We start from the raw sequence: 23,034 nt of genomic DNA, 5'->3' as shown, positions 1-23,034 counted from the left end.
CTCCCAGCATTTCTGGATGGCCACTTACTGTCCAGGCATGCTGGGAGTTTAGCAACAGCTGGAGGCACCCTGTTTGGCAATCACTGGTGTAGAATACCCCTATGTCCACCCCTATGCAATCCCTAATTTAGTCCTCAAATGCGCATGGCGCTCTCTCACTTCGGAGCCCTGTCGTATTTCAAGGAAACAGTTTAGGGCCACATATGGGGTATCGCCGTACTCGGGAGAAATTGCACTACAAATTTTAGGGGTCTTTTTTCCCTTTTACCGCTTGTGAAAAGGAAAAGTTGGGGGCTACAACAGCCTGTTAGTGAGTGTAAAAAAATAAAAAATTTTACATTAACATGCTGGTGTTGCCCCATACTTTTTATTTTCACAAGCGGTAAAAGGAAAAAAAGACCCCCAAAATTTGTAACGCAATTTCTCCTGAGTACGGAAATACCCCAAATGTAAGCGTAAAATGCTCTGCGGATGCAAAACAAGGCTCAGGAATGAGAGCGCACCATGTACATTTGAGGCCTAAATTGGTGATTTGCACAGGGGTGGCTGATTTTACAGCGGTTCTGACAAACGCAAAAAAAAAAAAATACCCACATGTGACCCCATTTTGGAAATTACACCCCTCACAGAACTTGACAAGGGGTATAGTGAGCCTGAACACCCCACAGGTGTTTGACAAATTTTCATTAAAGTTGGATGGGAAAATGAAAAAAATTATTTTTTTTCACTAAAATGCTGGTGTTACCCTAAATTTTTCATTTTCACAAGGGAAAATAGGAAAAAAGCCCCCCCAAATTTGTAACCCCATCTCTTCTGAGTAAGAACATACCCCATATGTGAATTTAAAGTGCTCTGTGGGCGAACTACAATGCTCAGAAGAGAAGGAGCGCCATTGGGATTTTGAAGAGAAAATTTGTCCGGAATTGAAGGCCACATGTGTTTACAAAGCCCCCATAGTGCCAGAACAATGGATCCCCGACACATGTGACCCCATTTTGGAAACTACACCCCTCATGTAATGTAATAAGGGGTACAGTGAGAATTTACGCCCCACAGGTGTCTGACAGATTTTTGGAACAGTGGTCCGTAAAAATGAAAAATTAAATTTTTCATTTGCACAGCCCACTGTTCCAAAGATCTGTCAAACACCAGTGGGGTGTAAATACTCACTGCACCTCTTATTAAATTCTGTGAGGGGTGTAGTTTCCAAAATGGGGTCACATGTGGGGGGGTCCACTGTTCTGGCACCATGGGGGGCTTTGTAAACGCACATGGCCCCTGACTACCATTCCAAACGAATTCTCTTTCCAAAAGCTCAATGGTGCTCCTCCTCTTCTGAGCATTGTAATTCGCCAGCAGAGCATTTTCCATCCTAACATGGGGTATTTCCATACTCAGAAGAAATGGGGTTACAAATTTTGGGGGTCATTTTCTCCTATTATCCCTTGTAAAAATGTAAAATTTAGGGGAAAACTGCATTTTAGAAAAAAAATTTTTTTTTTCATTTACACATCCAAATTTAACGAAAAGTTGTCAAACACCTGTGGGGTGTTAAGGCTCAGCGGACCCCTTGTTACGTTCCTTGAGGGGTGTAGTTTCCAAAATAGTAAGCCATGTGGGTACTTTTTTGCTGTTCTGGCACCACAGGGGCTTCCTAAATGCGATAAGCCCCCAAAAAAACATTTCAGCAAAAGTTGCTTTCAAAAAGCCAAATGTGACTCCTTCTCTTCTGAGCATTGTAGTTCTCCCGCAAAGCATTTTACGTCCTAACATGGGGTATTTACATACTCAGAAGAGATGGGGTTACAAATTTGGGGGGGCATTTTCTCCCATTACCCTTTGTAAAAATTGTAAATTTGGGGGAAAAACTGCACTTTAGTGTGAAATTTTTTTTTTCCATTTACACATTCGATTTTAAAGAAAAGTTGTCAAACACCTGTGGGGTGTTAAGGCTAACTGGATCCCTTGTTACGTGCCTATAGAGGTGTAGTTTTCAAAATGGTATGCCATGTGGGGTTTTCTGCTGTTCTGGCACCATAGGGGCTTCCTAAATGTGACATGCCCCCCAAAAACCATTTCAGAAAAATTCACTCTCCAAAATCCCATTGTCGCTCCTTCCCTTTTGAGCCCTCTACTGTGCCCGCCGAACACTTGACATACACATATGAGGTATTTCCTTACTCGAGAGAAATTGGGTTACAAATTTTGGGGGCTTTTTCTCCTATTACCACTTGTAAAAATTCAAAAACTGGGTCTACAAGAACATGCGAGTGTAAAAAATGAAGATTTTGAATTTTCTCCTTCACTTTGCTGCTATTCCTGTGAAACACCTAAAGGGTTAACACACTTACTGAATGTCATTTTGAATACTTTGAGGGGTACAGTTTTTATAATGGGGTCATTTGTGGGGTATTTCTAATATGAAGACCCTTCAAATCCACTTCAAAACTGAACTGGTCCCTGAAAAATTCAGATTTAGAAAATTTTGTTAAAAATTTGAAAATTGCTGCTGAACTTTGAAGCCCTCTGATGTCTTCCAAAAGTAAAAACATGTAAACTTTATGATGCAAACATAAAGTAGACATATTGTATATGTGAATCAATGTATAATTTATTTGGAATATCCATTTTCCTTACAAGCAGAGAGCTTCAAAGTTAAAAAAAAATGCAAAATTTTTAATTTTTTCATCAAATTTTGGAATTTTTCACCAAGAAATGATACAAGTATTGACAAAAGTTTACCACTAAAATAAAGTAGAATATGTCACGAAAAAACTATCTTGGAATCAGAGTGAAAGGTAAAAGCATCCCAGAGTTATTAATGCTTGAAGTGACTGTGGTCAGATGTTCAAAAAATGGCCGGGTCCTTAAGGTATATTTGGGCTGGGTCCTTAAGGGGTTAAAGAAATTGTGTAACTCCCACTGGTATATGCACCGATAAGAATATAGATGCCAAGAACATGATCGTCTAACCATGAGTGCCCCCCGGGATTTTTTCGGTTGTTGATATTTTATAATCCCCCTCACTGGACTTTGTACCTGTATATACACAGAGAGTGGCTTTGTGCACTACCCCATTTATATGAGATGACTGGACATTTTTTGCCTGTTTCTCAACCCTATTTCATCATAGATTGTAAGCTCCTGTGAGTCCACCGTCACATTTGTTTTTGAATTGCATATAAAATTGCATGTTTGTTGCTCCTGTACATAGTTTTGTTGGTGTGTGTACCCTCTGAGCTGTAACGTGCTGTGCTATATTAAGGTTATCATTATTATTATCATTAATACAGCTTGCTCACTCTAAGCCTGTACATCCTAAGAAATGTGAGTTGACGTTTCTGACTCCTGAATTCCCTGCAGCTCCCGTGGCCTATTATCTGATGTCTCGTGATTGTGATGTAAAGGTATGGAGAGTACTACCTTACTATTATTGTTTATTCTCAATCCCTGCGCATGTTCACCTTCAACACATTCCTACGTTCTGACAAATACCTTTGCAATAACCTGTGTTGCAGTCTGATGTTAACACTTGTAAAACCTGTTCACTCCTCTCCTGCCGCACAAAACGTGTATCATACTCGGTATCTGTCTGTCCTCGCATTCATTCCTTTGACTCGCCTTTCCTGTTTTCTACCAACCAATCCTTGCGCTCATGTTATGGCAAGCTTTTTTTCCTCCTTGTGAGCTTCAGGATTAAGGAACTGTTGCTTTAGAAAGTTGTTCTTGATTGTGAAAAGCAGGAAGCTGAGGCCACCGCAAGGCCTTATCGCATATATCTGAATGTAAAGGTCCGTACACTGCCCAGTCTTGAGACAGATACTCACCATGAGCACACTAGGTAAGTGTATACTAAAACATAAACCTGGCTTGCAGATGTATTGCATAGACTGCATCTATATAGGCGACAGGTAAGCTGGAATGCAACTTTAGAAACAGTCTAGAGACACAGTAAGAGTGTAACATTGCTGTCTTACAGTCCTGGACTATTGAGAAATATGATTGATTATTTACAGTCCACCATTTGTCTAACAAAGAGAGGTATTCAAGCTCAATGAATGAACTTACCTATGAATGAATATACCTGCCTAGTTCTTTTAACATGTCATGTTGTCTTTCTTTTACCTATTTAACTCTGGAAATAGCAAAGTCTGTATTATTTTAATAGCATGTTCTGGATTGAAGTAGACAACGTATGCTCACTGCTTCTTTGGTTAAGAATTGCTTAGGGCAGGGTCCTGTTTATCTTTTTATATGACTGTGTCAATACTAGATAACCTTTATCCCTGTTTTAGCAAGGCAGAAATGCTCCTTGCATCTGGTCACTTGTAATAGTAGCTGGAGTTCTGGTGGTTTCGTACAGAGGCACCATTATAAACAAAATGTATAGATAGGGGTTAGAGGATGGCAATTGTACTACTGGGTTTATGTGTGGAACTATATTTTATTATTATTATTATTATTATTATTGAAAAAAGAAAGACGTGTCCAGCGCTGACTCTTAATCAAGGAACTGCTTTATTGTGACATCATGGTTGCCATGGGATACAGCAAAGGTTCATGTAATGTGATGCGTTTTGGCCCGCGGGCCGAAACGCGTCACGTTACATGAACCCTTGTTGTATCCCATGGCAACCATGATGTCTCAATAAAGCAGTTCCTTGATTAAGAGTCAGTGCTGGACACTTCTTTCTTTCTCCAATATTTATGTGGATTTGTCCAAGTCCAGTCCGGGCGCATCCAATAGGAGTGAGCTGGTATTTTCTGCTCTTTGGAAACTATTGTTATTATTATTATATTATTTTACTATAAGTCAAATACCTGATCTGATCTGTCCAATCTGATCATTATGTTGTATAAAAGTCTTTTAACTCTGACTTCTATAATGGTAGTGTGTAATGTAAGCAATTCTTGTAAGAGGTAGAATATTGGGCTTCTTCTTGTAGAAAATGCTCCAATTCCTCCTGTTCCTAACCTTGTAAAATATATCAACGTGGTCATGCAAAGCTCAGACTGACCAGGTTTTTAGTTATGGAGTCATTTGTCAGACCATAAAAATTACAATGTAAACCTGGCACAATTCGTTTGTTTGGGAAGAGGCTATGACTGTCCAAAGACCATGTCACCTTACTGACTGCTGTACTTTAAAGCTATGTGTGTATAAACAACTAACAAATAGAAACTGAGATTCTGATATGTTGAACCTAACATTACCTTCTCAGTTATTTTGTTAAATGGCATATGTAAGAGATTACTAAAATAAATGATCAATAATACTAACAAAGAAGACATGTGCTTAGTATACCTATGGGTAAATATAGCCTTAAGCATCCATTGGAGGATGAAGCAGGACAAGTACAGTGTTTACATTGAGGACATGGATTTTCAGTATGATTGTATATGATGGATCTGTTCTTTCTGATGCCCACTCTGCTACATATAACATTTTTTATTTTTATTAAATTTTATTGCTTTTTGTAAGTACAAATTTGACAACATATACAAAAAAGACACACAATCATTTTGCCCTACATATACCCCTACCCTCCGCCCACCCTACCTCCATCCCACCCCCCATCCCCTCCTGTCCTGTCCCGCTACATATAACATTAAATGTTTCCCAAGCACAGACTTAAAGTACCCCCAAAGTGTCCATACAGAGAACACATTTGGTGATGTCTGATGCACTAACAATATTTTTATCACATGTTTAAAACTAAGGAAATCCTGAAATCATGACTTGTTGGGGGTACATGAGCACTGCGCTTGGGAAACACTGATCTATCCAATAACTAGTATTCCTAGAATTAGAAAATAGAAATTCACAATGCTGAGTGCTCACAGACATGCTTCCCGCTTGGCAATGGACCTTATCGTGTGTGTCAATATATACCACCAGTCCCTCTGCATTATTCTAAGTAACGTTGTCAGTCTTAGAGGAGTATGGAGATCCAGCTCACTGTCTTGGTACACAATGGCCAAAATTTATTAAAATGTGCTTCAAAACATGTCAGCTAAAAAAAATGTAAAATCTTAAGAACTACTGCATAATTATCTCCAGTTTTTAACAGAATTTAACTTTTAATCATTAAGAAATGTTGAAAGCTCATTGGAAGCCATGTAACCAAGTAAGACTAAGCAGCTGGACCAGGGTTTGGGCGAACCAGTTGTTGAATTCAAAGGCGATTATACAATATGGGTAAAAGCAGTGTCCCGTCCTGTGCTGTAAACATGTAGCATGTGTAATGTTGTGCAACCCCCCCCCCCCTCTCCTTTCTACCAGAGGGTATACTGCAAATTTAAAGAACAATCTCCTTCACCTCGTTTTGTGGTCACTGCCGCCACTTGCCATGTAAATTCCGTTTTTTTAAGTTGGAGAAACCTGTATAAACAAATTTCAATACCACCCCTGAACCCTCCACTAAAAACTCTGGGAAGAGGAATATGCAAAGCAGCTCATTAACATGACATACAAAAATGTATACCGCACATCCTTCATAGAGATACCAGACACTGCAAGAGCCTTAGGCTTCATTCACACAGCTATATTTTCGATCCATATGAGAAACATATATGAATATGAGAATAAGGCATATATAGCAATTTGTTTACCATTCTCCAAATGGCTCATGTACTATTAATGTATATTTTTGGAGATATTGCAACAATAGCAATTAAGAAATGAGCTGCATGTGTCAGAAATATGCATTTAACTTTTCCTTTTCTAATATTCATTGGTCTTGTGAAGTAAAGCTCTTACACCTACAATCTGATATGCACAGTCCATTCTGTAAACTGGCCAATGTAGTGTGCAACTGGAGGGGGAGAGAAAGCATAGGGATAGCTCTATGTATTATCAGTCTGCCTTTTAAGATAAAGTTTATATAAACTAATTTATACTATGCAAGATCTTTCCATTGTCATGTCACAATGAGTATAGCAAGCTCTGGCTAATTTGAGATAATCCAATTACATTCCTTATATAGATAAGAAGATTATAGTTATAAGCCTAATTAATTACATTATAAATTGTTTCAATCTCAGTGTCATAATTATTGTATTCTTTAAATAGCAATAACAGTTCATTTGGAAAGTTTTCAGACCCTTTCATCTTTTTCACATTTTGTTATGTCATGGCCTTTTGCAAAATTAAAAAAATAGAATTTTCATATCATTCTTGACTCCATAATGAGAATGTGGAAACAGAACTTTAGAAATTTTAGCTAATTTATTAAAAAAGGAAAAACAAATATTTAGCATGGACATAAGTATTCAGAACCTTTGCTTTAAAACCTGAAATTTAGCTCTGGGGGGGTGGGGTGGTGGTGGTGTGTGTGTGTGGGGGGGGGGGGGGGCGTTGTCCGTTTTTGGGGGGGGGGGGGCGGTGGCGGGAGCCACCTGTAGTAAATTCAGATGATTGGACATAATTTAGAAAGAAACACTCCTGTATAAATAAGCTGACAATGAGGCAGAAAGCCATGAGGTAGAAAGAATTGCCTGTAGAGCTCAAAGACAGGATTGTGTGGAGCCACAGATCTGGAGAAGAGTACAACCAATGACTACTACACTGAGCATAGTGGCCTCCATAATTCTTAATTGGGAGTTTGGAAGTTTGGAACATCCAGGACTCTTTTCTAGAGCTGGCCGTCCCACCAAACTAAGTAATAGGAAGAGAAAGGCCAAGATCACCAAGAACCCAATAGCCTCAATTCTAAGTGTCATGTGTGGAGAAAACCAGGCCATGCTCATCACCTGTTCAGTACCATTCGTACATTAAAGGAATACTCCTCCTCGTGGCAAGATGTATAACCGCTGGGGACCCATGCAATCTCAACTGCGGCACCCCAGACATCCGGTGCACGGAATGAACTTCGCTCCGTGCCGGACCATCATAGTCATGGCTATGCCCCCTCAATGTAAGTCTATGGGAGGGGGCGTGACGTTACAAGCCTCCGGCACTGCTTCTGACACTATAAATAAATGCCAGGTGCAGAAGGGAGATCGCGGGGGTTTCCCAGTGGCGGGACCCCCGCAATCAAACATCTAGCCCTTTCAAGCAAGGTGGTGGCAGCATCATAATGATGTGTGGGGTGTTTTTCAGCAGCTAGGACATAGAGATTGGTCAGGGTTGAGGAAAAACTGAATATACACTGCTCAAAAAAATAAAGGGAACACCAAGATATCACATCCTAGATCTGAATGAATGAACTAATCGTATGAAATACTTTCGTCATTACATAGTTGAATGTGCTGACAACAAAATCAAACAAAAATTATCAATGGAAATCAAATTTATCAACCCATGGAGGTCTGGATATGGTGCCACACTCAAAATTAAAGTGTAAAACCACACTACAGGCTGATCCAACTTTTATGTAATGTCCTTAAAATAAGTCAGAATGAGACTCAGTAGTGTGTGTGGCTTCCACGTGCCCGTATGACCTCCCTACAATGCCTGGGCATGGTTCTGATGAGGTGGCGGATGGTCACCTGAGGGATGTACTCCCAGACCTGGACTAAAGCATCCGCCAACTCCTGGACAGTCTGTGGTGGATGGAGCGAAAAATGATGTCCCAGATGTGCTCAATTGGATTCAGCACTGGGGAACGGGTGGGCCAGTCCATAGCATCAATGCCTTCCTCTTGCAGGAACTGCTGACACACTCCAGCCACATGAGGTCTAGCATTGTCTTTCATTAGGAGGAGCTCAGGGCCAACTGCACAAACATATGGTCTCACAAGGGGTCTGAGGATCTCATCTTGGTACCTCTGGCAAGCACATGGAGGGCTGTGCGGCCCCCCAAAGAAATGCCACCCCACACCATCACTGACTCACCACCAAACTGTGTCTGTATGGGGGGGGGAGGGGGGGGGGGGTGTGCAGGAGTTTTTGGTTGATGCTGAGAACACATGGACACAGAACCTGAGGTTGGGGAGGTGGATGCTGAGGAGAACAGCGCACAGAACCTGGAGGGGGGTGTTAGCTCTGTTAGAGAGCAGTGGCTGGAGAAGGATCCATCTCTCCCCCCCCCCCCCCCCCCACACTGGTTCAAGGGACCAGCACTAATTAGTGGGGCCAGTCCAATGCAAAAAGAGACTTCTTTAAGGAGAAAAATCCAAAACCTCTGCCAGTGTCTGGGGATTCTGATTTTTCTGATTCAAACCTCCCACTCAGATCATTTGCTTTTTTAATCCTATTGTCAGTGACAAAAGCAAATGGAGTCATATTGTCAAACACATGGCAAGTGATACATGACACATGCCTCGATACAATGAATGTAGTTTGAAGTGGTGTTTTGACATAAGACAAAGGTATACTATTCATGATTCATTTCCAGGATCAACATATATAACATAGATTTTCAAAGACTCATCATTTTATGATCTACTTTGGAGATAAATATAAAATAAGAAAGGTGATGTAAGTCTAATCATGTGATGTATAATCACAATGATAACACCATACAATGACGGAATAGATTAGGGGAATTTCTTTGTGTTGTATTAGTACTAGCCCACCCTCACTTACTGGACTATGTCCATGTCTGTGCTTCAGCTTGGACAAAGCCATGATTTTATAAGCCACGATTTCTATAAAAAGGAAATACATTTTTCTTATGAAGTATATTAGAAAGGTTAAAGGTATACTCCAGTGAAAAACCTCTTTTTTTTAAATCAACTGGTGCCAGAAAGTTAAACAGATTTGTAAATTACTTCTATAAAAAATTCTTAATCCTTCCAGTACTTATTAGCGGCTGTATACTACAGAGGAAATTCTTTTCTTTTGGAATTTCTTTTCTGTCACGACCACAGTGCTCTCTGCTGACACCTCTGTCCATTTTAGGAACTGTCTAGAGCAGCATATGTTTGTTATGGGGATTTTCTCCTGCTCTGGACAGTTCCTGACATGGACAGAGGTGTCAGCAGAGAGCACTGTGGTCGTGACAGAAAATAAATCCAAAAAGAAAAGAATTTCCTCTGTAGTATACAGCAGCTAATTAGAACTGGAAGGGTTAATATTTTTTAACAGAAGTAGTTTACAAATCTGTTTAATTTTCTAGCACCAGTTAATTAAAAAAAAAAAGTTTTCCACCGGATTACCCCTTTAACCCCTTAACGACACAGGACGTAAATGTACGTCCTTGTGAGGTGGTACTTACGGCACCAGGACGTACATTTATGTCCTATACATAACTGCGAGCATTGGAGCGTTGCTCAGGGCATGCGCAGCAGGTCCCAGCTGCTGGGACCCGCCGGCAATGGCCGACATCCGTGATCCCGCGAATGTCCGCCATTAACCCCTCAGATGCCGTAATCAATACAGATCACGGCATCTGCAGAAGTGTGGCGATCCCATCATCTGTAATGGTGGATGGAGGTCTGCTCACCTGCCTCTGTGTCTTCTGCTCTGGTCTGAGATCGAGCAGACCAGAGCAGGACATAGCACTTATCAGTGCTATGCCCTATGCATAGCACTGAACAGTATTAGCAATTGAATGATTGCTATAAATAGTCCCCTATGGGGTCTATTAAAGTGTAAAAATAAAAGTAAAAAAAAGTAAAAAACAAAAGTAAAAAAATTAGAAAAATTCCCTCCCCCATTAAAAATGTAAATTGTCTGTTTTCCCCCATTTTACCCCCAAAAAGTGTAATTTTTTTTAATAAACATATTTGGTATCGCCACGTGCGTAAATATCCGAACTATTAAAATGTAATGTTAATTATCTTTTTTATAACATTTTATTCCCCAAAAAATTGATAAAAAATGTATTAAAAGTTTTATATATGCAAATGTGGTATAAAAAAAATTACAGATCACGGTGCAAAAAATGAGCCCTCATACCGCAGCTTATACGGAAAAATGAAAAAGTTATAGGTCAGCAAAATAGAGGGATTTTAAACGCACTAATTTGGTTAAAACAGTTTGTGATTTTTTTTTAAAGTGGTATGATAATAGAAAAGTATGTAATCATGGGTATCATTTTAATCATATTGACCCACAGAATAAAGGAAACATGCCTATTGTACCGTAAAGTGTACAGCGTGAAAACGAAACCTTCCAAAATTAGCAAAATTCGGGTTTTCTTATCAATTTCCCCACACAAATAGTATTTTTTTGGTTGTGCCATACATTTTATGGTAAAATGAGTGATGTCATTACAAAGGACAACTTGTCATGCAAAAAACAAGCCCTCATACTAGTCTGTGGATGAAAATATAAGAGATTTATGATTTTTAGATGTCAAGGAGTCCTTAAAGCGTAACCGTCAGATCACTAAAAAAAAACAAAACTGTTATATGTTGCTCAGTATCTCATCCTGATCATGTACATGTACTTTGTATGTGTCTGTGACCTACATTTCTCTCAGAATTAGCTTTATTTCTGAAATACCTTAATTTTGTCCACCAGAAGTAGGGGGGCGGGTACTCACTGTGACAACCACTCCCCCTCCTCCCCTCCCTCTCCTCAGTCCAGTGCTTACAACCAGGGTGCCTCCAGCTGTTGAAAAACTAAAACTCCCAGCATGCCTGCACAGCCAAACGATGTGTGGGCATGCTGGGAGCTATAGTTTTGCAACAGCTGGAGGTAGTCCCCCTTTATTACACACACACACACACACACACACATTGGCTTCATATATTCTTACACATACACATTAGATAGACACTGATATACACACATATTTATATATATATCCACACACACATACATGCATGGACACTTAGAGGGAGATTTATCAAAACCTGTCCAGAGGAAACGTTTCTGAGTTGCCCATAGCAACAAATGAGATCGCTTCCTTCATTTTTCAGAGGCCTTTTAAAAAATGATTAACCTGATTGGTTGCTATGGGCAACTGCATAACTTTTCCTCTACACTGGTTTTGATGAATCTCCCCCTTACTTTTTCGTCTGCAATGCATGTTTCTGCCTCTCTCATTGATTGTTTGCTGTGTGAGAGACGGCAGCAGTCTTCCTGCCCCTCCCCCTGCCCTTCTCTTCACATGAGTCTCTGCAGTGTGTACAGCCCCTCCCCCCTCCAAAACGTCCTGGAGTCCAGGATGAAGCAGTGTTCACAGAAGCACTGAATGCATTCCAGGAGGCAGGGGGGCAGTTTTTTGACTGGCTTTTTTAGTATGAAATACTGAAAATTTTCTAATAAAAGCAATTGCAAAACCTATTGGTTTTGCATGCTTTACAACATATCAAAAGTTTTTATATCTGACCGTGCCTATTTAAGGCCCAAATGGGCTGAGTTCTTAAGGGGTTAATGTTTTGCCAAGATGTTCAGCATATAGGGTATGTTCCCACGTGCAGTATTTGCTACTGCGTAATTTGCTACCCATTGACTTCAATAGGAAAGAAATTACGCAACAGCAAATACACAGCAAAATACATCACGCGGGAACGTACCCATAAAAAGATTTTGTATCTGACAGTGCCCATTTAAGTATGAATGATTAGTAATGAATTCTGAAGATTTCTGATATGTATCTCCCTCAATTCTCCCCCAGCAGATAACATCAGGGGACAGATGGGTCCAGTATGTAGACTTTGACTGCCTGACTCCTTTGTTCTCCTAAATATAAGCTGCCCTTGAGCTTTCTGGCAGCTGCTTACCTCCCCTCTCTCCATTGAGCCACCTGAATGTTCGGCCACACAGAACCTTCATGTCTATGGGGAGTTCAGGAGAGGCATCTATCAGTGAATGTTTGCCCTACAGCTATTGAAGGTGTATGGGCACTTTTAGAGGTAAACACACATGTAGTAAAAGTCCTGATCTACGCTGGTGGAATAGGTGTGCACATTTCCAAATCTGGTTTCCATCACTTAAAGCATGCCTCTTACTTTCAAAAACTCTACCGATCCCTAGAACAAGTAGAGAGAGAAGCAAATGGCTGAGCCCGTTTCTTCCCACATTCTGTGTGCACAACCAAGATGGTCCCATAGACTTACATTGGGAGTCCATCTCAGTCAAGTGGCACAAAGCTAGGAGAGAACACACTTAGCACACGTTTGTCTTGGCATAAGCTAGCAATCAGTCGATGTCTGAACACCCAGACCCATTTAAGCAAAACCTTTGGCATTTCTGTACAACATGCGAAAAGTTTTTTTTTAAGTGACAGTGCCCATATAAATGAAAGATTAACTTATCTATTAATTATCTATTAAGGTTACCACTCCACTACCAGTCTTTCATCCAAACTATGGATACTAATATTACAAATGTCAATTCATACCCTGAAAATTTTTTACCTTTGCTTGGTCATGTCCCAAAGAACGCAGATTTTGAGAACAGAGCATTAAATTCCTGAATTATAAAAATGTGCGTTTCAGTCCCATTTGTTGCCAAGGCCTACCTGCTCCTTCCTGATCCTGATGAGTTTGATTCTTGATACACTTATAAATTTCTCCTTTAAACACTGTGCTGTGCCAAAAGTTCTTGTTGAGAATTGGTTGGCCCAAAAGTCTCCTCTCTGAGTGGTCATCTGTAATAATGTTACACCATAGTTGCCCGGTTGCTCACCTGCTTACCAGTTTCTATCACTCTTATTTATTTTGGCTTCTTTTACCTTCGCAACATAAATAATGAGTCCCTGTGTTTTCCCACATGCCTAGGAACCTTTTCATTTTTTTTTCCGTATAATGTTTTCTGATTCAGTTGCATTGTTATGTGTATTAGCTCGAATGCGTATTGACTGACTAAATCTGTTTTCCTCTATCTATATAAATTATACCAGTGCTCTTTAACTTCTACACAAGAAAGTTATTTATTATTCTGCTTTTTACATTCTCCTTGTGCTACTGTACTTGCAGAGGAGTTGTATTGTTTACATGAACGGACGCACATCATCAATTATTATTAATTACTGTGGCTACAATATTGTTATTCCTCATCTCTCAAGTATTTACTTTATTTTTGAATGTTTTAGCCCTTTAATCCAATAAACTTTATCCACATATAGAATAAGAGGTTAACCCTCTATACTCATATAAAATTGACAGCTCTGGAATGATGCATTCAAATAAGTAAAAAATTCTAATACACTGCTCAAAAAAATAAAGGGAACACTAAGATAACACATCATAGATCTGAATGAACTAATCGTATGAAATACTTTCGTCTTTACATAGTTGAATGTGCTGACAGCAAAATCACACAAAAATTATCAATGGAAATCAAATTTATCGACCCATGGAGGTCTGGATATGGAGTCACACTCAAAATCAAAGGGGAAAACCTCACTACAGACTGATCCAACTTTATGTAATGTCCTTAAAACAAGTCAAAATGAGGCTCAGTAGTGTGTGCGGCCTCCACGTGCCCGTATGACCTCCCTACAATGCCTGGGCATGCTCCTGGACAGTTTGTGGTTCAACGTGGCGCTGGTGGATGGAGCGAGACATGATGTCCCATTGTGGACTGTTGGAGGTCATTTTGCTGGGCTCTGGCAGTGCTCCTTCTGCTCCTCCTTGCACAAAGTTGTAGGTAGCGGTCCTGCTGCTGGGTTGTTGCCCTCCTACGGCCTCCTCCACGTCTCCTGATGTACTGGCCTGTCTCCTGGTAGCGCCTCCATGCTCTGGACACTATTATGCTGACAGACACAGTAAACCTTCTTGCCACAGCTCGCATTGATGTGCCATCCTGGATGAGCTGCACTACCTGAGCCACTTGTGTGGGTTGTAGACTCCGTCTCATGCTACCACTAGAGTGAAATCACTGCCGGCATTTAAAAGTGACCAAAACATCAGCCAGGAAGCATAGGAACTGAGAAGTGGTCTGCGGTTACCACCTGCAGAACCACTTCTTTATTGGAGGTGTATTGCTTATTGCCTATAATTTCCACCTGTTGTCTGCTCCATTTGCACAACAGCATGTGAAATTGATTGTCAATCAGTGTTGCTTCCTGAGTGGACAGTGTGATTTCACAGAAGTGTGATTGACTTGGAGGTACATTGTGTTGTTTAAGGGTTCCCTTTATTATTTTGAGCAGTGTATATTAAGAAAACATGGCAACAATATCAATGTGTAATGTATGAAAAGTTATAGGGTTCAATGCAGATATAACATATGCCTACAAATGTTATCATGTATTTCATGAACATGAGCAAATAGTCAGAATATTTTACCACCAAGCAGCCTCACATGCTCGGATATTATGCAATGCATGCTTTATACTGTATGGTAAAAAAACAACCCTCTGACACCTAAGGTTTTAAACCTATACCAATATACAAACAAACAACAAAAAATAAATGGACAGAAACACAACGGTAAAATTTATGTGGATACAATTATTTTCCCTTTGGATATATTGGAACCAGAGAAATGACTTATTACCATAGTGATGAACTTTATAAAGCTAGGGGTGTCAGGGCTCTGTTCTGGGCCTCCTTTGTAGACTCCATTTGGGGGCCAGAAAACAGAGCCAGATGCTCCGGATGCTGATGGATCCAAAGAGATCCTATTGACTTCAATGGGTCAGTCAATTGTGTCGGTTTATTTAGTAGGCTGTGACTGGAAAAAAAATAACAGCTTGCATTTTTTACCCCCGAAATAAGTCCTATGCAAATGTAAACCTAATCTAATTCTTATAGGAATCTAAAGCAACTTTTAGAATTTTTTTATTTTATTTTAGAAAATACAATAGCTTGCTTTATCCTGGGTAAGTAAGGTACAGTTCACATTGCCATTCGGAGTTCCGTCAGTAATCTGATCAGAACGACAGGAGTTTAGTGGAGAAAAAATAGTGCAAGCACTATTGTTTTCTCAGCTAAATTCTTGTAAAATTACTGGATCACCGATGGACCCCATGCAAGTGAATAGGGTCAGTCGGGACCCGTCAGTAGCCATTTGCACCCTACCCATTTTAGGGTCCATTTGGCTCGAGAAAAAAAAAAGGGTGATCGGACCCTTAATGGGTCGGATGCAAACGGCAATGGGAACCTAGCCTTAAACTATCCATTTTCATCTACCAACAATTTACACAGGAGTCTCTATTTGCTTTATAGGCTAGAATTTTGTTACAAATGACACCCCATAACCAAATAATCAGGCCTAAACCTGTATGTGTACTATACAAATAACTACAATTACCGTATTTATCAGCGTATAACACGCACTTTTTAGGCAACAATTTTTAGCCTAAAGTCTATGTGCGTGTTATACGCCGATACACCCCCAGGAAAGGCAGGGGGAGAGAGGCCGTCGCTGCCCGCTTCTCTCCCCCTGCCTTTCCTGGGGTCTAGAGCCCTGCTGCCGGCCCTTCTCTCCCCCTGCTATCGGCGCCGCTGCCCGTTTAGTCCCCCTGACTATCGGTGCCGGCGCGCCATTGCCGGCGCCGATAGCCAGGGGGAGAGAAGCGGCGCCGACAGCCAGGGGGAGAGAAGGGGCAGTGGCACCCATTGCCGGCGCCGCTGCCCCGTTGCCTCCCCCCATCCCCGGTGGCGATGGGGGGAAATGGTCTCTGGACAAGTACATTAGAAAGATTTTTTATTTACCATAAGGAGAGCAACGGCAAAAATTTGTTTTAATGAGATTGCCCATTTAAAGTGCAGTTTTAAAGGAAAATGGTCAGCTTCCTCCCCCCGCACTAACCAGCAGTACTGTCTGGTAGTGCGGGGGACGCTGATGAATTTGATGCTTACCGTGCCTGGATCCGCCGCACCGTTCGGGCATAATCTTCTATTTTCGGGATATGCTAATGAGGTGCTAACTGGCACTGGCCGGGCTAACTGGCACTCTGATGTCAGTGCCACCTGCCACAGCGCCGCCCAGCTCATCAATATTCCTACCCTCCCTCCGCCTCTCCCTCTTCTCCCCGCTCTGTAATGAAGAGAAAGGGGAGGAATATTGATGAGCTGGGCGGTGCTGCGGCCAGCGGCGCTGACGTCAGAGTGTCAGTTAGCCCGGCTGGTGCCAGTTAGCACCTCATTAGCATATCCACGAAAATAGAAGATTAGGGCTGAATGGCGGGACGGATCCGGCCACGACAAGCATCAAACTGATCAGCGTCCCCCGCACTACCAGCCAGTACCGCTGGTTAGTGCGGGGGGGGGGGGAGAAAGCTGACAGTTTTCCTTTACAGGTAAACTTCTAGTGAACCCTATTCTAAAAATGGCAGTCACCATACTACCTAGTTGTTGTAAGACAACTCTTTACAGATGGAAAAGGCTTTGCGGCAGTGCTCTGCTGTGTGTGCCAAGTTTTAGGGGCCTACACCTCCTTTATTATGTTTTCTGCAATCTTCACTTGGATAAATATGTTTTTGTAAATGGAATTTATTGGAAGTTTGGAAAGATAGATGAAAACTTTTGTCAGACTAAGCCTTACTGTGTGAGCGTGTTACAGCCCCAGGTGTTCAGCACCTACGCCCTTCTATCTGTATGTAATAAAAGGGTTACCACTGACATTTCAGCAAATTATACAGGACTGGTTAAATAGACTGTTTTAAAATTGTCTTTGAGATGTCTATAGCAGTTGAAGAAAGGACGGAGAGAACTCCAGCCAGCTTAGGTATGACTAAGAGCATTTGACACTTGAAACGCGTATGTCACGATGCCGGCTGGCAGGAGGTGGATCCTCTGTGCCAGAGAGGGATTGGCGTGGACCGTGCTAGTGGACCGGTTCTAAGCTACTACTGGTGTTCACCAGAGCCCGCCGCAAAGCGGGATGGTCTTGCTGCGGCGGTAGTAACCAGGTCGTATCCACTAGCAACGGCTCAACCTCTCTGACTGCTGAAGATAGGCGCGGTACAAGGGAGTAGACAAAAGCAAGGTCGGACGTAGCAGAAGGTCGGGGCAGGCAGCAAGGATCGTAGTCAGGGGCAACGGCAGGAGGTCTGGAACACAGGCTAGGAACACACAAGGGAACACTTTCACTAGGCACAAGGGCAACAAGATCCGGCGAGGGAGTGCAGGGGAAGTGAGGTATACATAGGGAGTGCACAGGTGAAAACACTAATTGGAACCACTGCGCCAATCAGTGGCGCAGTGGCCCTTTAAATCGCAGAGACCCGGCGCGCGCGTGCCCTAGGGAGCGGGGCCGCGCGCGCCGGGACAGGACCGAGGGAGAGCGAGTCAGGTACGGAAGCCGGGGTGCGCATCGCGAGCGGGCGCCACCCGCATCGCGAATCGCATCCCGGCTGGAGGCGGTATCGCAGCGCACCCGGTCAGAGGATCTGACCGGGGCGCTGCCGTAGCGAGGGTGTTGCGAGCGCTCCGGGGAGGAGCGGGGACCCGGAGCGCTCGGCGTAACAGCGTAACTATCTTCCTGTTCCTGTTCTTGTCCTCAATAAATGGATTTTATTTGCATTTAGAGCTGGATCCTACCGTCTCTGTTTTCTCCGTCTATAGCAGTTGTTTCCAACTGTGGCCCTCCAATTGTTGCAAAACTTCATCTCCCAGCATGTTCGGACTGCCAACAGCTGTCCAGGCATGCTGGGAGTTGAAGTTTTGCAACATCTGGAGGGCCACAGTTTGAGACCACTTGTCTATAGGAATTAAGGTAAATGCATGACCTACCTACTACTAATGTTGATTATTCTTGCCCCTTTGGTGACAGGAGACATGTTGACACTTGTGGACTTCAAGGGGCAGCTTGAAGATGAATTAACCCTCAAAGCTGGTGAAGTAGTAAGAAATGTTAAGAAAACAGCTGAAGAAGGATGGCTAGAAGGAGAAATCAATGGAAAAAGAGGGTTGTTTCCACAAGCTTTTGTTAAGGTATAGAAATAGGTTTATTAAAAATTCGAATTGATTTCTCTCACCTTTGTGTTCCCAAAGCTGGGAATGGCTGTTTATAGAAGCCAAGGGAAGACGTGGCCATTGAGATGGAAATGTGTTTACAATGGCTGCTGAGCTGGTCTCTATTTTAAAGACATAAAATAAGTGCTAGTAGAAAGAGTAAGGGAGCGGAGAAAGGTAAGTTAAAAGGGGTACTCCGGGGAATTAAACCTATAGCCCATCTGTTCCCTCTCATCAACCTATTCAGTTTTCTAAAGATCATTCATTAGCTACAGTCATGGCCGTAAATGTTTGCACCCCTGAAATTTTTCAAGAAAATTAAGTATTTCTCACAGAAAAGGATTCCAGTAACACATGTTTTGCTATACACATGTTTATTCCCCTTGTATGTATTAGAACTAAACCAAAAACGGGAGGAAAAAAAAAACATATTGGACATAATGTCACACCAAACTCCAAAAATGGTCTGGAAAAAATTATTGGCAGCCTTTCAAAATTGTGGATTAATAAGATTGTTTCAAGCATGTGATACTCCTTTAAACTCACCTGGAGCAAGTAACAGATGTGGGCAATATATAAATCCCACCTGAAAGCACATAAAAAGGAGAGAAGTTAACTTAGTCTTTGCATTGTGTGTCTGTGTGTGCCACACTAAGCATGGACAACAGAAAGAGGAGAAGAGAACTGTCTGAGGACTTGAGAACCAAAATTGTGGAAAAATATCAACAATCTCAAGGTTACAAGTCCATCTCTAGAGATCTAGATTTACCTTTGTCCACAGTACACAACATTGTCAAGAAGTTTGGAATCGATGACACTGTAGCTTATCTCCCTGGGCATGGACAGAAGAGAAAAATTGATGAAAGGTGTCATCGCAGGATAGTCCGGATGGTGGATAAGCAGCCCCAAACAAGTTCCAAAGATTTTCAAGCTGTCCTGCAGGCTCAGGGAGCATCAGTGTCAGCGCGAACTATCCGTCGGCATTTAAATGAAATTATCCTATGGCAGGAGACCCAGGAGGACCCCACTGCTGACACAGAGACATAAAAGAGCAAGACTACATTTGAACTTGAGCAAGCCAAAATCCTTCTGGGAAAACATCTTGTGGACAGATGAGACCAAAATAGAGCTTTTTGGTAAAGTACATAATTCTACTGTTTACCGAAAATGGAATGAGGCCTACAAATAAAAAGAACACAGTACCTACAGTGAAATATGGTGGAGGATCAGTGATGTTTTGGAGTTGTTTTTCTGCCTCTGGCACTGGGTGCCTTGAATGTGTGCAAGGCATCATGAAATCTGAGGATTACCTATGGATTTTGTGTCGCACTGTACAGCCCAGTGTCAGAAAGCAGGGTTTGCGTCCAAGATCTTTGATCAACCAGCAGGACAATGACCCCAAACATATGTCAAAAAGCACCCAGAAATGGATGGCAACAAAGCGCTGGAGAGTTTTGAAGTGGCCAGCAATGAGTCCAGATCTAAATCCCATTGAACACCTGTGGAGAGATCTTAAAATTGCTGTTGGGAAAAGGCGTCCTTCCAATAAGAGAGACCTGGAGCAGTTTGCAAAGGAAGAGTGGTCCCACATTCCGGCTGAGAGGTGTAAGAAGCTTATTGATGGTTATAGGAAGCAACTGATTTCAGTTATTTTTTCCAAAGGGCGTGCAACCAAATATTAAGTTAAGGGTGCCAATAATTTTGTCCAGGCTTTTTTCCTCCCTATTTTGGTTTAGTTCCAATACACGCAAAGAGAATAAACATGTGTATAGCAAAACATGTGTTACTGCAATCCTTTTCTGTGAGAAATACTTAATTTTCGAGAAAAATTTCAGGGGTGCCAACATTTACGGCCAAGAATGTATGTAGAGCACTTTTCCCTCTTTGGTTGTTACTTAAATGCATGATGTGAGCGAATGACATCATCCAGCCATTCACTCAGTCTCTGTCCAAATCTCTCTCTGAAAGCAGCCCCCACCTTCCTGAGAGACAAAGACCATGTGATTTCTGTCCTGCACTGATGGCTAATGCTCTCTTTAGTGTTGAGATCTGGGAGGTGTGTTCAGCCTCAGCCAATCAGCTCTGAGCCTCTCTCTGCTGCTCAGAGGGTGGGGGCTGGCTGCAATGATTGCTGGGAGATGTAGGCAAGGGGAGAGAAGGATGGCAAAGAATAGCAAGTAGCCAACATGCCACAGGAGCCATGCATATCAGGCAAGATGTTTAACAAGGAACATATCCAGGAAGTGTGGTGCCTTTGGAGCTTTTAAATACACACACACACACACACACACACACATACACACACATACACACACACACACACACACACACACACACATATATATATATATATATATTTATACATATATCTCTCCCCGGGATAACCCCTTTAAGCCTATTTTGCGTATTCAAATGAGCCCATTTAATTTCTTGCGTACACAATGTAATGCTCAGAAGTGCACCAGGTTGTAATAACAAAAAAAATCATGTCAAATCAAGTGTCAGGTTTTTACTGCCTTACCGCATATTTTTCCTGTTCTGACTTATTTATTACTTGTGATAACGTTTAATACAGGCCTTTTATACAAGCATCTTGCAGATGTTTTCGGTTTAGTGTTTATTATTTTGATATTAATTTAGTAAGAATTTCTGGCAGTACTTTTACACACGCTATTTTAGGGCACGCTGAGCACATAGAGACATAGCAGAACCAAGAGCTATGTTAAGTCTGGAGGAATGTTACCCTTTGTCCACAGAAGGGATGGGGCTGGAAGTAGCTGCCTTGTACAGCCATGTTGTGCAGAAAGCAATAGAAAAAAGAGGGCCACAGGCACACATTGAATCAACTAGAGATGGGCGAAGTTACAGTGATTCGATTTGTCACGAACTTCTCGGCTCGGCGGTTGCTGAATTTAGCCTGCATAAATTAGTTCAGCTTTCAGGTGCTCCGGTGGGCTGGAGACTCTCTCCTAGGACTGTATCCATCTTTTCCAGCCCACCGGAGCACCTGAAAGCTGAACTCATTTATGCAGGCTAAAGTCAGAAACTGCCGAGCTGAGAAGTTCGTGAAGAATCCAATCACTGTAACTTCGCTCATCTCTAGAATCAACCAATACTAGACTTCTACAGTATCTTCTATCCTTAAAGGAGTCTACATGCCGCTAAAGCATGAACTAACAGTTAACACTCAATTATCATAATGTGTATGTGCAACTTAGGATATTTTTTACTGTCTGAAAAATACAGATTTATGTATGATTATTAATGTATTTGTTATCTTTGACTCTTGATTTTGTGAATGACCATGCAATCTTTTTTAAGAGGGATTGTTATTAGGTCTATAAAACAGGAAGAACACATTGTTTTACTACATATTGTTTCTGCATGAGAAAACGACTCTTAGTGGAGTAACATTACCGCATCTCAATACTCATTGTTATAGTGACTGCACACATACACAAAGTGCTTGCACTCATTCCAAATGTTCTTGTATTTCTGAACAGGAAATTCCTTCATTCTTTTTTAACGATAATGGTCAGAGGTTTCCAAGATCCATAAGGAAAGCCAGTGGTAAGAGAAACATTTTTGATAGAGATAAAGTTATTAAAGGAAAACTGTCAGCCTTTTCACCCACACTAAACCTTATACACTGGGTTATAGTGTGGGTGAACAGGAGTCCAACGAGGGGTCACTTACTTAAATATGTCCAGTAGGTCCTGGAATATGTCCCCCAGAAGATCCTCTGCTAAATTCAGTGAATCTAGTCCAGGGGGCGGGGCTTCATTGGCCCAATTTACATATTCATTGTCTGTGACTGCACTCTACTAGGATGTTCATGAATAGTTAATAGACTGGGTGCTTCAAATGTTTGAGCACAATAGAACTCATGTAGAAATGTTCTTGCTACCTAGTACATGCATAATAAAAAATATTTTAGTTATTAAAAAAAAAATTTCATGTGTAATTTGCTGTTTATGGAAGTAGCTATCCACTTGAAAATATCTTGGTATATTGGTAAGGAAGAAGTAAAGGAATACTTCCCCATTTTTCCATTTTATCCTGTACATTTAAAATGCAGCAAATGTGCAATGTGTGAACATAGCCTCAGGGAAGATGCTATATATTCTGAGCTCATATAGATATCAGAGATGGAGTTAGATAAGGAGGGGCCTGGGAGCTGCCAAGAGGGATCTGATAAGTGATAATGTCATTCTGTAGTGCACAGAAAGCCAGCTGACACAGGACAGAAAACTTCCTCTGACACATTAACCCCTTAACGACGCAGGATGTA

General features: G+C 41.6%; 1 protein-coding gene across 2 annotated transcripts in view; it reads left to right on the top strand.

Moving 5' to 3' along the window:
* Positions 1-3,732: 3,732 nt before the first annotated feature.
* The window catches only part of SH3D21 (SH3 domain containing 21), a 121,498-nt gene continuing 102,196 nt past the window's right edge, over positions 3,733-23,034 (top strand). The window contains exons 1-3 of one of the 2 annotated variants that reach the window (XM_056560615.1): positions 3,733-3,841; positions 18,562-18,722; positions 22,247-22,313. In XM_056560615.1, coding sequence (XP_056416590.1) covers positions 3,829-3,841; positions 18,562-18,722; positions 22,247-22,313 — 241 coding nt within the window. In that variant the 5' untranslated portion in view covers positions 3,733-3,828. Of the gene's footprint in view, positions 3,842-16,913; positions 17,087-18,561; positions 18,723-22,246; positions 22,314-23,034 lie in introns of those variants that run through there. The other variant, XM_056560616.1, reaches the window with a different exon arrangement.

This window comes from Hyla sarda, chromosome 2, assembly GCF_029499605.1.
Source record: "Hyla sarda isolate aHylSar1 chromosome 2, aHylSar1.hap1, whole genome shotgun sequence".
NCBI classification, from domain to species: Eukaryota; Metazoa; Chordata; class Amphibia; order Anura; family Hylidae; genus Hyla; species Hyla sarda.
Note: the sequence above shows the minus strand (reverse complement) of the source record. Positions and strands in the feature narration are given on the sequence as shown.